The sequence below is a fragment of the Echinops telfairi genome, unplaced genomic scaffold (assembly GCF_000313985.2).
Source record: "Echinops telfairi isolate 266 unplaced genomic scaffold, ASM31398v2 ScPeMD7_4225;HRSCAF=4972, whole genome shotgun sequence".
NCBI lineage: Eukaryota > Metazoa > Chordata > Mammalia > Afrosoricida > Tenrecidae > Echinops > Echinops telfairi.
This window is the reverse complement of record NW_022108124.1, coordinates 18,131,632-18,147,363: the sequence shown is the minus strand read 5'-3', so window position 1 is coordinate 18,147,363 and position 15,732 is coordinate 18,131,632. Positions and strand designations below refer to the sequence as shown.

General features: G+C 38.3%; 1 protein-coding gene across 6 annotated transcripts in view; it reads right to left on the bottom strand.

Annotated features, from left to right (window-relative positions):
• TOPAZ1 (testis and ovary specific TOPAZ 1) overlaps positions 1 to 15,732 on the bottom strand; it is a 78,792-nt gene that overhangs the window by 11,226 nt on the left and 51,834 nt on the right. For 4 of the 6 annotated variants that reach the window (XM_045295075.1, XM_045295076.1, XM_045295077.1 and 1 more), the window contains 6 exons: positions 15,005 to 15,071; positions 13,326 to 13,500; positions 12,547 to 12,647; positions 10,013 to 10,178; positions 2,919 to 3,083; positions 1,834 to 2,037 (listed from right to left, as the gene is read on the bottom strand). In XM_045295075.1, coding sequence (XP_045151010.1) covers positions 1,834 to 2,037; positions 2,919 to 3,083; positions 10,013 to 10,178; positions 12,547 to 12,647; positions 13,326 to 13,500; positions 15,005 to 15,071 — 878 coding nt within the window. The remainder of the gene's footprint in view (positions 1 to 1,833; positions 2,038 to 2,918; positions 3,084 to 10,012; positions 10,179 to 12,546; positions 12,648 to 13,325; positions 13,501 to 15,004; positions 15,072 to 15,732) is intronic. The other 2 variants (XM_045295078.1, XM_045295082.1) reach the window with 2 other exon arrangements.

Here is a 15,732-nt window from a genome sequence, read left to right as displayed (position 1 = left end):
AACGATGTACAAATGCGCTTTACACAATTGATGTGTGTATGGATTGGGATAACAGTTGTATGAGCCCCTAATAAAATGTTAAAAAAAAATGTATTTTAACAACTAAAAGCTGAAAGTGATAGCAAATAGTACACATAATTAAAAAAATCATTTTATTGGGGCTCGTACAACTCTTATCACAATCCATACATCATCCATTGTGTCAAGCACATTACTACATACAAATTTTGCGAGTTTTAGCAGTCTACAGGAAAAGAGCATAAAGAACTGAAACAAGTGCAAAATTAAAATAAGGTATTATAAATAAGTACTTTCCCACTAATTTCTGATGATATTTTTTTTAAAAAGCTGTAGTGTGGTTGATTTCAAACTGCCTTTGACTGTAAGAAATGTATTTTACATAATGAGTCAGTGCACACATGACTAAATGTAACTGAAATGAACATTTCATTCTTACTACCTGAACGCATGGAGCCCTGGTGGCATAGTGGGTTGCTCAGTGGGCTGCTAATGACAAGGTCAGCAGTTCAACAAGACCACCAGCCCCTCCATGAGAGAGACGAAGTTTTCTGTTCCCATAGAGTTACAGTCTCAGAAACCCACAGGGGCAGTGTGACTGTCCTTCAGAGTCACTGTAAGTCAGGACTGACTCCATTTTTTAGGGGAAACAAAGGTGTCTGAATGTGTTGCTGAAGTGATTTTACAACTCATTAATGTGACATAGCTGAGAACTACTGCAGGACTCGAGTTCAGGGAAGACTGGAGGCAGGGCGGCTGGGGTTCTTGGCCCAGTGTTGACACACAGTGGGCACTGAATGTCTGCTACATGTGTGACAATGGTGGAAATGGAAATTTAAGACGTATTACTGGATGAAGGCAGGAAAGAAACCTTTTCCAGATTTCTGGGCCATACTTGTTGACTGACGCTGCAGCGACTCCGTGCAAGCTCATGATCCCTTTTGCATTGTATCTGCATTTGTATCATAGCGTATATGCCACATAACTAAAACGTACTTTACTTTCTAAAGAAAATACCTGTAAGGTGGCTGGGATTAGAGACAGCATTAGTTTTGCAGGTTAATGATTAGAGAAAACGGCTAAAAGTAGAACAAAGTTAATATCCTAGGAGTCATGAAAGAAACTATTATACAAGGGATCTTTTTTATTGTTGTTTCATACAAGGGATCTTAAAAAAGTTCCAGGGAAAATGGAATTTCAAGATAATAGAATATTTTCATGAATGTTTGAAGCCCCTTTGATACGATGTTGTTGGACTATACCAGTAATAAGTCTGTGTCCTCCTTCAGGGCCTGCCACCAAGATGTAAAGTTGTAAGGACCAGGAACATAGTGGGGATAAGTGTAAGATAAAGATATTTTTTAAGGGGAGAGCTTTGGAGGAACTTTGGGAGACTTTTGGTTGACACCGAGCAGCTTCCATACAGGCTGCATGTTCAGGAGAAGTCCTATGGGTGCCGTGTAAACCTGAAACTTCTTCTAACTCTCGTAAAACTCACTTGGATCACACACACACACAAAAAGATATTTTTTAAACTTTCTTTTACCAAACCGTTCGACTCCTTTCTTACACGGGCTTGAACCCTCACATTTATTTCCTTTGCTTCCCCCAGTGGGTAGACCAGGTGCAGGAAATTCAGATGCAGCAGTTCACAAAAGAAAGAACTCTGCTCAACAGAGCCAAGCTCTGTTCAGACCTTTTTAACTTACGCCAACTATTAAACATGTAGTTTTGAATGGTACAGAGAAATCATGAGTTAGAAAATGAAATTCACTACCAATGTACCAAATAAGGAAAATTCCAAATGTAACTTACTTTTGTAGTGGGATCTGGCTTTGAGCCATAAACAACTTCTTCCTAGAGAAGTAATCAATCTTCTAAGAAAGGAGAAATCAATAGGGATGCTCTTTGAGATCATGAATTCTGTTATGGAGGATGACATACAAAGACTGTTGCTTTCTATGCAGGCATCAAGAAGTTTATTAAAAAGAACACTATATTGTGCAACATCCACCGGTTCTAAAAGGAAAAAGCAAATAAAACAAACTGCGATAACCAAGCCGGTTGAGTTCAGTCTCTCACACGTCTAGCTCTTGAACTGCTTTCTTTATCCCTCTTCTCTCCTGGGCCCGTCCCTACCCACCACAGGAATGTCCGTCACTAAAATACAGCCGTCTCACACATGCTCTAAGTAAAAAACCAACAACAACCAAAAGCCCCGAACAGCACGAGCAGAACAGCTGATTACTTTGCAGTGGCGTGCATGGAAAGAAGCTTGAGAGCTTTCCGGGCCAGCATGAATCTCTCTGTACACAGGCCACACCTGTGCATCCTTCTCTGAACCCATCATGCTCACTACTGACCCAAAACTGGACTTTCCTTTCCTAACCATGTATGCCTCCCACTTTAGTATCCAAGAACATTACTGCCACTGCCAACTGCTATTCTCTTTCTGGGAACTCATTGTCTGCTTATTTTTTTCCCCTGTTTGTTCTATGCGGGACTATAGTCCAAGGTACTATAAACTAAGTTCTGTGTTTAAGTGTTAAGAGAAAAGGTATTCTTCATTATCAGTGAAAGTATGAAGCTTCCTAGGGGCATTTCAGCTGATGCTTGCTGATGACTTGACAGCGGAGGAGAAAAGAGAATCACGGAAATGCCCCTGTCAGAAACGACTGACATGTACCACACAGATAACTGTCTTTGGGTTAAAACAAAAAAAATCCATCAAGAATGCATACTCAATGGGCAGGGAACACATTTTACAGAAAAGCTACTACACTAACCCTCCCCCTCACCCCCGCCCAAACTCAATCCAAACAGGTGGAGAACTGTGTCTTATGAGCTGTTAAACACCAGATATGGAAACGATAATTAAACTAGACTTTCAGAAAACATACCTTGAGAATTTTGAAAACCTGGTAGATTTTGCAAAACTTCAAATGTCTGTCTATAAAGGCTCTTGGCTAATGTCTCATGGGCAATTGTGCAAAGCAGATTATGTCGATTGATCACATCCAGCCGGTCACAAGGCCACAGTGGTGTATTGATGATCCATTCTGACTCTTCCACAGAGAAAAAAAGCATCAATACTTCACACTATAAAAATCACACTGAACACTTAATCATAAGTTAATGCTTTTAATTACATTTTGGGGAAAGTGGTAAAACTTAAATGAGATGAGAACCATGATTCAAATTTATTAAGACCAACATTTATAGCAAAGGCCGTCATCCTACAGAGATGCAAAGTAATGGTCATTCTCTGTTATGCTTCTCTTAATTAAGACTCCTCTCTCCAAGTGCACTAGATTAACTCTTATTTTAACTCTTGTTTTTATGAAAAGATGTTCAAACTGTAGTGTTTACCTTAAAAAAAGGGACGAGTACGGACATGTTCATTTCTTATCACTTATCAAAAGATTATCATTTTTTAGTATTCTTACATAACAATGTCCACATTTCTGCCTAGTTAAAAATAATTTTAAATTATGAAACATTTTATATGTGCACAAGAATATCTAAATTATAAATGCATAATAAAACAAAACTTATGTACCCATCAGCTTAAAGAAAAGAGTATGAACCATACTGACATGCTTTAACTTCTGCTCTGATTTTCAAGTCTACTATTGTGCAGGATATCGGGTGTTAAAATGTTAGAAATATCAACTCTCTCAGTCATCAGGTACATAATGAAACACTACTATAACACTGAAATCATGTCTTGGTGTTTGTTTTCATCCAGACAAAATGTTGGAGTCATCTAACCCCTTTTGTAGCCTTCCCATTGCAGGGAATCCAAAAAGGACTGAAGAAAGATGTGGTCACTCAAGTCCACAGTGCTGAAAAAAGCGTTGTGCTCCCAGTGCCTCGTTGTAAGACAGGAACTTGTTTTCAGAGTAGTAGAGCACACTTGATCGGTGGACTGAGCAGACTTCCATTACATGCAAGGCAATGTTCTAAGCGCTTTAAAAATCAAATCATTTAGGCATGTATCCCTAAAATGTGCTAAGTTTTGTTGTGTACAGAAAGCTAAAGGCACTCCTATGTAAAAAAAAAACCCTGCATAATTCACCTCTTGAACATAATCTCCATTAAAAGTAAAATTGCTTAAAAGGTGTACCTTATTTTGATAAAATAAGTAATTTTTCACTAATCATGTATCTGAAAGATATATCCCACTTATACTAAGTAGACTGTCCTCATCCTAGCAGTAAGTATAGCATTTTTGTTGTTGTTGTTGTTTAATTAATTAATTTATTTATTAATTTATTTATTTTAACATTTTCTTAGGGGCTCATACAACTGTTATCCCAATCCATACACACGTCAATTGTGTAAAGCGCATTTGTACATCGTTTCTCAAAACATTTTCTCTCCATTTAAACCCCCGACATCAGGTCCTCATTTTTCCCCTCCCTCCCCGCTCCCCCCAAGTATAGCATTTTTTAAAGTGTTATTTTGAGACTTATTTTAAAATCTTAGCTAAGTACGTAGCTATATAGAAAAGTTTGAGCAATTTGAACTAGTTGACATTCGATCATTTCAAGAGGCCGCAAGTGTTCAAGAACTGATGGCAACGAAGGAAGAGGTCTAAGCTGCACTGATGACATTACCCCCCCCCCGCCCCCCAAAAAAAAAGGGCTCTGGAAATTGAGAGAATATCAGTTGAAGTGTTTCAAAAAGTTGGTGTAGTACTGGAAATAGTCACTTGTTTATGGCAAGAAATTTGGAAGTTAGCTAGCTACCTGGCCAACCTACTACAAGAAATCCATTATTTGTACCCACAATTTCAAAGTAGGCAACCCCAAAGAATGTGAAAATTATTGAGCAAAATCATCAATATCACATACAAGGGAACTTTTGCTGAAGAAAATCCACAACAGTTGCAGCAATACATTGACAGGGAGGTGCAAGAAATTCAAGCTGGGTTCAGAAGAGCACATGGCATGAGGGATATCATTACTGACGTCAGATAGATCTTGGCTGAAAAGAGGGTACCAGAGACATTTACTCGGGTTTTACTGATCATGCAAAGGCATTTGTGTGGATCATAACAGATAATGGATAACACTAAGAATAAGAATTCCAGAATGCTTCATTGTGCTCATTTGGAACCTGTACACAGACCAAGAGGCATTTGTTTGAACAAAACAAGAGAATACTCTGTGATTTAAATTCAGAAAAGATGTGAGGGTTGTATCCTTTCATCTTACTTGTTCAGTCTGTATACTGAGCGTATAATCCACGAAGCTGGGCTATATGAAGAACACCACAGCAAGAGTGGAGGAAGGCTAAGAACATCATTCTAATATGTAAATGACACAACCTTGCTTGCTGAGAGTAAGAACTTGAAGCACACTTGCTGGTGAAGGTCATGGACTGCAGCCTTCAGCATGGATGACAACTCAACGTAAAGAAAACCCAAATCCTCACAACTGGACCAACAGACAACGTCATGATTAATGGAGAAAAGACTGAAGTTGTCCAGGATTTCATTTTGTTTGGATCCACAATCAACGCTCATAGAGGTAGCAGTCAAGAAATCAAATGTGGCATAACATCTCTTTAAAGTGCTGAAAAGTAAGGCTGTCACCTGGAAGATTAAGGCGCACCTGACCTAAACCATGCCTCATATGCACACGAAAGTTGGACACTGAATAAGGAGGACTGAAGAATTACTGATGCACTTGAGTCACTGGGTTGGCAAAGAAGGAAAAGTACCACAGACAGCCAGAACAATCTGTCTTGGGTCAAGTACAGCCAGAGCGTTCCTTAGACTTGAGGTGCTGAGACTTCCCCTCACACACGGCACGTGTTATCAGGAGACCAGCGAGGGTCCTGACAGTGAGGTTCTGAGACCAGTTAACACCAGCAATGCCTCAGAACTTGTCAGGAAAGCAAGTTCTTGGGCCCCATACCTGACTAAATCAGAAACGGGGGTTGGGGTGGGTGGGAGGAATGCCACACGAGTGCCATTAGTAGATTCTGGCTCACAGTTAACATCTCACGTTACAAGGTAGATCTGTCAGAGTAGACCTGTGCTCCATAGGGGTTTCAATAGCTGATTTTTCACAAGTAGATGGCCAGGCTTTTCTTCTGAGCTACTCTAGGTGTGCTCTTAATCTCCAACCTGCAGGCGAGCAGCTAAATTCCCATCCAGGGGCTCCAGGTGTGGGCCCAACAATCTGAATTTTAACAAACTCTCTAGGGAATCCTGACAAGAGTTCCCTATACTCTTGGCTTCAGGAAACAGTATCAGCATTTATAACTCAGGTGGTTGACTGGCTTAGATCTTGATTTTGGGTACTTTGTACTTCAATTGTGCTGAGATTTTATAAAGCCCATTTAAAGGAAAAACCTAGGGAAACAGCAGCATGAGTGTAGTGGTTAAAAACCCAGACCCTGCAGTTGTGCTCAGCTTCACATTGTCGTTTGACCTTTTCTGAACCTCTGTGTCCTCACCTTGGGATGTTACCTACCCTCATGAACACTTCATTGGTGTTAATTAAATGAGATGATACAAATAAACACTTAGCATAATGATTGGTAAATAGTAAATACTCACATTATTAGTAAATCAATAATTTAAAGACTGCTACTATCAGAAAATAGATCAAGAACACAAATAGGTTATCCACAAAAGAAAAAACATACATGAAAAAGAAAAAAAACATAAATGAAAAGTTCTATTTCTTTATAATCAACGAAGTGCATAGTAAACAGTGAGTATCACTTTTATCCCATCAAACTCAACTTTGTCAAGGGGGTTTTATAACATGCATTCGCACATATGGCTAAATTCACTACATGTTAGGTCAACCTTTTGTAGGGGATGGAGGATTTTTGTATTCTCTTAACAGATATATAATCTGTAAAGAGTGTATTAATAACCATATTAGAACTTACATCATCTGGAACGCATCAGTTTGTCTGATCAACCAAAACACGTACTATTGGGCCGGAACACCTGAAATTATCTATATGCACCTGAAATCCCCACAAGGACAGTGTCTAGATAAAAGATACATGGTAAGCAACACTTCCCAGGAACATTCTTACAAAGGAGCGTTCTCTAATAAACCTTAAATAACTTGTACTTACTGTGAATCTGAATGGCAATAAAGGCAACATGGGGAACATTTACCAAAAAGCTTTAAAATGTCTTTACCCTTTAGCCCAGCAATTTCATCAGAATTCATCCTAGGGAATTAATAGACTCAGCAGGGATATTTAGCATGGATCACTGTTTATAAGAGAAACTTGAAAATGAGCTAAGTTCACTAAAAGTACATTCATGGAGTAATATGTAGATCTTTTTTCTCCATAAGATGGAAAACCACGTAGCTCATTAAATGATGTAGAAAATGCAAGTGGCAAATGTGAATGTGTGTTATATTAAAGTGGGTAAAAATAATGTTTTGGTGACTGAATTAGGGCCTTTTATTATTATCTATGTTATCAGATTTCTATACAATGAATATGTATTTCTTAGATAAAGCAGTAAAAGTTATTTAAAAACTTAATGAAAGTTTCTTTTAAATACATTCTATGAAATGTGTATTTTAGAGAGCTAAGACTTGTTTTCCAGCCTCGAAAGCATGATTAGGAAAGTTATGGCAGCTTTAAGGTTTCTTTATGGTGGTCCAGGGAGAAGACAAGGTAAGAATGTGTTATTCACTTGCTGGGATACAAAGTACTGGCTCTGGAGAAAGTCAAAATAAGAATGAAAAGCCCTGACTTCTCACCATACCGAATGGCAACCACCAAATAAAAAATGTGTGTCTTTCATTTTTCAAACATGAATAATGCATGTACTCCTTAAAAACTCAATAACCATACACTTTGCCACTGAGTTAAATTCGAACTCACAGTGGCCCATTAGGACAGAGTAGAACTGCCCCATCGGGTTACCACGGCTGTAATCTAGAATCCTCAACCTTTCAGTTAAGTTTAGTAGGTCGTAAATAAACCTTTTTTTAAGAGGAAAAAAACAAATGTAAAAAGTCACTCTGCCTCGCCTCCCCGGCTTCCAAGCACTTAGTCCCTCTTCGGAGGGAATCTTTTGCAAATTTCTACACATGTTTTATGGACATAAGCAAATATGTGTGCATACATTGTAACTCTTCACAAGTTCTGAATCGTCTTTTTTTTCACATGGCAACAAGTCCTGCAGACCACTCCAAAAGAGGATCTGCAGATCCGACTCACTCTACTACGGAAGTCCAGTTAGTCTGCAATCTTTTGTTACTAATGTTGGCAGTCACAAAAACTTCCAGACGACTTAAGAGTACACACTCTTGTGTATAGGTACATCTGTGCAGGAGGAACCCAAGAAAGGAAGTCGACAGATTAAAGGAAATAATGCATTTTGAACTTTTGACAGAAATTTTGCCCCTAAAGACAAATGTGTGTGAATGCCTGTCTCACTATACTGCCATCAAAAGCATATTTGCAAATTTGACCTTTGTTTACACAACAGGTCCAAAACTGCATTAACATTTTAATGCATATTTCCCTCATTCCATGTGAAATTATAGGTAACACTACCATTTGTATTTGTTTTCTTCCTTTGGAACTAACTGCTGGCTGCAGACCCTTTTAAGAACAACAATGAAAGCTCTGAGGAAAAATTAGCATACTTCCACAGCCCTTTCTTTTGAAGAAATCAGATTTTACTCATGTAGATGACTTACTTCCCTTTGAAACTGTCCCTACAAAGAAGAATTCTGTGTATACAACTGATACAATCTTTAAGCTAGCCATCACCACTAAAGTATGAAAATTACAAGATTTTTCAAGTCTCCAGTCCTTGGACTATGGTTCCTTGGGGACAAGGCACAGCAAGCTGGGGGGAAATGGGGAGCCAATAACGATGAGCACAAGGATGAAGACAATGTTCTGAAACGGACTGTGGTGACGAATGTACAACTCTTCTCGAGAACTGAACTATTGGATTATATGAAATGTGAATTATACCCCAATAAAACTGTTGGGGGGAAAACCAAACTATTTAATAAAAGTCTGTATGAACCACTCCATGCCCTTCCCTCATCTTTCCCACTTTCTTCCGGGATCAGTGAGCCCCGGTTTGCAGCTCATTTCTCTGTGTCTTGGTCCTTCTTCCCCACTAGGAAACCCCATTCATGCCCACAATCTGGCGAGTTGACGAAAACTTTTACCAAACAAGCCTTTCCTCATGAAGTCCTTGACATGTCTCTCCATAAACCTTCAGCTCTCTGGATAAAAGCCAAGATTTAGTGTGTGTGCGGTTGTGTACCATGTATGTTCGTGTGCTAATGAAATGCTGCCCATCTGCTTTACTCGCGCATGTATTTCACATTCCCTCCTCAACTTGGAGGGATTCTTGACTTCCTTCCTCCTTACCCATTTTGTCAAATAAAATCTGCCCGATGGTCCACGTCATCAGGGCTACAAGTAGTTAAGCAGGTTGTGTCACTATTCCCTATTTCCATTCATCTCCCACCAAATTAATCTCACTTGTTTCCGCTGGCTTAATTTCACTGCAATTGCTGCTAGAGGAATTGCCATACTAGGGGCAGGTATGAAGTCAAGTTTATCTCTATAGAGAAGACAAGAGTTTATGCATATAACACTGACCATTTCTTAGTATCAGAAATAGTAAGAAAGCCCTGGGTTCTGAAGCTGGACTTCTTAGAAATGAATTGGGTCTCCACTCCTTAACTGGCTATGTTATTTTGGATAAGTTATTTAATAGTTCGGGCAGAATTTAATAGAGATTGTAATAGTTCCAAACCCAAAGTGTTGCTGGCAATTGACTGGGATAATCAAAGCAAAGTACTTAAGTCTGGTGTCTAGTCTATGTGTGATTGCATTTACTCTATGTTAATTTGAGGTTTTGACCAAATTATCATCGATAATGCAATATCAACTTAATGTAATCACAAAGAGAACAATTATGATAAGTTTAACACATTATCTTATGCTTGTATGTAACAAAAGAACTTACCTCTCATTACCCAAATGGCACCATCTAGACTTCCACTTTTGAGAAAAATTTCTGCTGCAATATTCACAATTTGACATCTTGGTGCTAACTTCTCAGGCCCTGTAAGTCCTTTTAAACTTGTGAAATGTATTTTTAATTCATAGAGCTTATCTACGACCTTCCTTCCCTAGAGCAGAAATAAAGAAATAATTGAGTACCAATACTTAGCATACTATGAGATGATGTGTCTCTGATAATTATGCAAGAGTCACTTATCCAATTGTGAATCATCACTGTAGGTGGACAGTTTACCTGCTCCCACACGCTCTTCTTGAACTCCTGACTCATTCTCAGAGACGGATGGGGAGGGAAGCAGATGCCACTCTGCTGCGTACCACCCTGCTCCACCTCTGTCCTTTGGCACCCTACATCAACAGTTCTTCCATTGTTTGTTTTCTACACCATGCTTCCCCTTTAGGATTTCACTGAGAAAGAGGATTTTGACTTAAAGGAGCAGAGTACTAATAATATGTTTTTATTTTTCTGCTGTTGAGTATGGTGAGATCCAAGAGGGTGAAAAAGTAGAAAGGAAAATAACTTACCAATTTAGATAGGGGTAATTTTTAAAATAAAATTGTTGCAGTTATTTTAATTTTTGTCTTTTATCTCAAGGCTGCTTTTGGTCTGGACATCAGAAATTAGACATATAATGGTACAGACCGGGTAGGCAATTATTAGTTTTTTTATATATGGTCGAATAGTAAATATTCTATGCTTGCAGACCACATCTGGTCTGTGGTTCTTCTTTGTTGATAATGTTTAAAAATAAAAACGTATAGCCCTCTAAAAATATAAAAATATGCTTAGCTCACAGGCCAGACAAAAAAATACTGGGGGCCAGATTCAGCTTGAAGACCATAATATGCATACCTCCGCTTTATTATATTCTGGGCCGCTTTGAATCAGATGATCATGGTGTCAAATAACTTTGAATTTGACTATTTGAATGAGTACATCTTTAGCTGAGTTCCAAAGGCGTCACCATGGTGTTTAAAAAGGGATTTCATTTAAAATAGTCATAGTAAAGGTACTGTGTTAGTTACACAATCTCCTGTCAACTTGAGGGTATTAAGAGTGAAGGGGTGGAGTCTAGCTTGTCAATCAGGTCACAGCTTGATTGGAGGGTGACCAAGAGAAATGGCTCTCTGGAGGCCCGCCTCCCTCTCTCTGCCTTCACCTTCCGGTTGACAAGCCGTGTGGGGCCATGCTGAGACCTGAGACCCCTGCAGATGCTTCCACCACCAGCAGATCCACCAGCCTTGGCACCCACCAGCCTGTGATCTCCCTGCATTCTGCATCACTGCATGTGGCTGCGTGAGTCTGAAGAGGGGCTTATGGACTAGTATCGGACGTATGGGCTTGATCTGGACTGAGCTGGGATGTTTTCTTAATATACAATTACTCTATCACATAAAGCTCTTTCTTATACATATATGAGTGTCCCTGGATTTGTTTCTTTAGTAAATCTGGTCTAACAGAGGCACTAAATAAAATATTCACTTTAAATATGAAAATTTTGGTTAAAATATAAGGGAAAATGTATCAACCTCTATATCTTAAGAAGAAAAAAAAACCAAATAAAGTTAAAACATACTCTGAAATTTTAGCAACTTCAGTGACTTTTCTAAGAGGATTTTATTGTTAGGTAGTTCTCAAATTTTCAAGTATTAAATATCACATACATCCATGCTGTCACCACCTTAAAGTAGCAGGGACTGTGCTCACCCTCAGGGCCTGCACACAGAAGTTCTGCATACCCATCCTGGCCATATTTTTAAGTCATTCATGTTTATGTGTGCAAGTGACCATAGATTAAAAGTTTATTGAGCACATTTTCAGTTGTGAAACAGCCTCTTAATAAAGGCAGTAATATCAGATGCTTTTTAATAGCTGTTTAGACAGAGATTGTACTTTCAACTTCTCCATACTCTCTACAGCTCTATCCCTCCACTACTTGCTCCCTATTTTGGATTCTCCAGTCCTCTACTTTACTGAGTGATCGAGTCTGTCCCTTCCCACACTACCACAAGGAAATCTAAAGTACAGTAGAATAATATTGCCTTGAGACACTAAGCACCGTTCTATAGTGAGTTAAGTCTAAAAGTGCGACATTAAGATGTATGTTAGTGTTTATATAAGGAGTTCTGTTAATTATTAGTATCCTCGGTTCAGTTTTGAGCTCTTCAGAAATAAAATGCAGCTGATACTTAGGAGCTGGAAAAATACATTCCGAATTGAATGTTCATCCCAATAAGTGGGGCTTTTAGCATGGCTTTCTAAGTATGACTTGTTCTGACATTCTTCATGGGAGCCAGTCTCTTTCCACATGTACCTGATATCATCTTCTAATAATAATATAATAATTCACCTGCTAGATTGGGTTTCATTTTGTTAGTGATTAATAGCAAATTTCTAAGGTTAATATATATTCTGTTCATACTTTACAATTTGGAATTCTCTATACTACACTGCCCAAACAAAAATGATTGAAGTACCTTGGGCCACTGCAACAGTTTGTGATAGCAGTACATAGCACTGATTCCAATTCGCCCCAGCAAAGTTTTATCCATTTCACTATTCTGTGGATCTTTTCTCACTGGAAAACAAAGCAGGCAAATGGAAGTAAGTGAAATAATCACTTAAAGTGGTGGAAAAGCAAGTTAATAAAGAACTACTGGTACTACTATAAAGACTAGGGCCAGTAAAATATTACCTGTGGGCCCAGTCTAGGCCACGGCCTGACGTGATATAGTCCACGAGATAATGATTTGTGTATTTTTAAAGAGTTGTTAAAAAGAGAGAGACCTACGCAACAGGCACCATATGCGGTTGTGTGCAAAGCCCAAAATATTTACCACCTGGCCCTTTGCAGAAAAGGTTTGCTGACACCAAAAAGGACTACAGTTATGAATGGCTCATAAAAAACAAAGCAACAAATAAAAAAACTCTAAACGGTGTGAATTTTGTTTACTTTTAAGGGCAGTATGTTAAAAATCCAGGTGTTCATTATAATTTGCAACCAACAGTTTCATTAATCTTTCTGAAAAGAAAAATAAGGGCACAAAACATAATACTAAAACCTTGATTTTTTAAAATTTTATCTTGCAATAATCAAATTTAACAATAGATGGAAACATTTATAAAAACAAGGTGCATCTGAAAACGGCAATTTTAATTTATCCCCAACACAAAGTACATGAAGAATTTTACACGCCTAATAAGAACACTGCACCCCCTGCTAGACAATTATCTGACTAAAATAACGACATTTTACCTGCTTCAGCAAATTCACAAAAAGGAACACCTAGATTCTCTTCTGTATAGTCTTTTGTTAGTGTTTCAGCAATACAAGCACAGAATCTCTGGAAATCTGCAAATTTTTCACAAGCCATTTTCACGTTAATGTACAAGTTCCCCAATTTGGTCCAGTCGCATCTTTCTTTACAGTGCTATTAAGATTGTTAAAAGGAGAAAGGAAGACAAAAAGGAAGAAAGGTAAGAAGGAAAGAATAAAGGAAGGAAGGAAGGAAGGAAGGGAAACCATGTTATTGCACGGATTATGGGCTAGAAACATGTAGGCATTAGACATACAGAAATTAAGACACAATCTCTGCAAATCTTACACACTTGCTGACAAGTGTGACAACTTTAATAACATGCTATTGTGACGATAGCAAAGCCTCTATCAACCCAAGAAGACCATGTACATTTGTTGTGATTATTTCTGAGTGCGCTGTGTGCACGGCCGCCATGAATCTGACCCGACCCAATGGCAGTGAGTGTGGTTGGCATTTTAATGCACTGTGGTGTCACTGCACAGAGGGGACGGGCTTGATGGGAATGAATGACTTGCTTTGTCATTTGGGCAAGGTGCTTACTATCTTTGCACTTTCTCTTGCATAAAACAAGGATTATAATAGTTCACCGAGTTTCTATGAGGATTAATTGGCATAATCTAGCTATTCAGTGTGGTACTTAGCCCACAGTTAACAGTTTGTGCTACAAAGCTGCTTTCATAGCAATACTAACTACTTTTATTATGTTTAGAAATTGTGTTTTATCATTACTTGGCCATTTCTGATTTGGGACTTACACATCTCTTTGTAGGAACACATTTCTACAAAAGGTGCTACTATGTACATTTCAGTCAAGTCTGGATCTTCCTATTGGTTTTTATGATTAATTACTAACACACACAAAAAAACAACCAAAAAGTTGTTACAAGGATACATGATATTAATCAGTTAGACCAAATGAGTACAAAAACAATATAAATTTAAAAAGTAAAATCATGCTGTATGTCCTCTACTTCTTGAGCTCTAACCAGGTAGAGAGGTTAGCGTGAGGTTGGTTTTCCAACAATGCACATGGGCTGCAGTGGTCCATGAAGCATGCCGTACATACCAAGGAAGTTGGCCCACCAGAACATAAGCGTTACAGGCTAAGCTATGAGATACTATTATTATTATTATTTATCTCAACATAAATTTGTGAATGAAGCTATTTGTGAATAAATAGCTCACAAACTCTAGAAATGAATGTGTATGGCCTGCTTGGGCTGGTAAATGCAAGAATGGCTGTTCAAATCCACCAGCTGTTCCGTGGGAGAGAACTGAGGCTGTTTGCTCCTGCAAGCAGTCCCAGAAACTCTGAGCAGTTTTACTCTGTCCTATAAGTCTCTGTGATGGAAATAAACTCATTTCTTTTTTATGGTTTGTATTTCAAAATGTTAACGGGTAAAAACAAAATAAAATTACTTTTCTTTGAGCATTTTCTCTGTAGAAGAGCCATGTTTCTAAAACTTTTCTTAAAATGGCATTACTATATGAACTTTTTGTTGGGGCTGGTTTTAGAAACTTACTTAAAAACAAGTCTCTCTGTAAAATGTTTCTGTAGACTTAAAATTACTCTTAAAAATACAATCTATCAAGCAAAAAATAAAAGGTGTCATACCTCTATTTCATTCAAGGCTGACTCTAAATCACACTTCCAACTCTTTTTAAATTGCCTCATCTGTAACCTTTAATAACAGAAAAACATTAATTGTATTTATGGTCACCCCTCAAGTTACTATTGCTCCTAATTAATTTTTACTATTGCTTATCTCTAAGAGCCTAGAGAAAGATGAAAATAGAAGTATACTATAAAACTCTTTAGAGCAGAAGAAAATGGCAACAACATAATTGCCTACCCCATTAAATTTTCTTAAGAAGCAGTAAGAGTAGGAAAGTTTATTCTACACAAAACCACTCTCAGCATAACCGGAAAACAGAATGCCAAAATTTAAAACAACAAACTAACACCGCTCCAAACAACGAGCCAGCACATGACCGCTCCCAGCCCACACTCACAAGGATTTGTGGTACATGAAGACAGGTCAGAACAAACAGCACACAGCAAGTTATCAAACAAAAACCTGAGCAGGGAACAGGAGCCCAAAGCTGGAGGGACCTAACATGGATTCAGAAAGATCACCACGAGCATTTGAAAATGCTAACAACAACAAAAAAAGAGTAAGTCAAAACCCAAATCAGAGGAGAGGAACTTAAGAGTACACAGCTTCTGGGAGAGAAGATGGAAAAACAGGAAGTGGGAAGCCCCTTTGGCAAATGGAAAGAGAAACAGAAGAAAAGGGGCAAGTTTAGAGTAAGGAGCCTTGGTGGTATTGCTTACTTACTCCT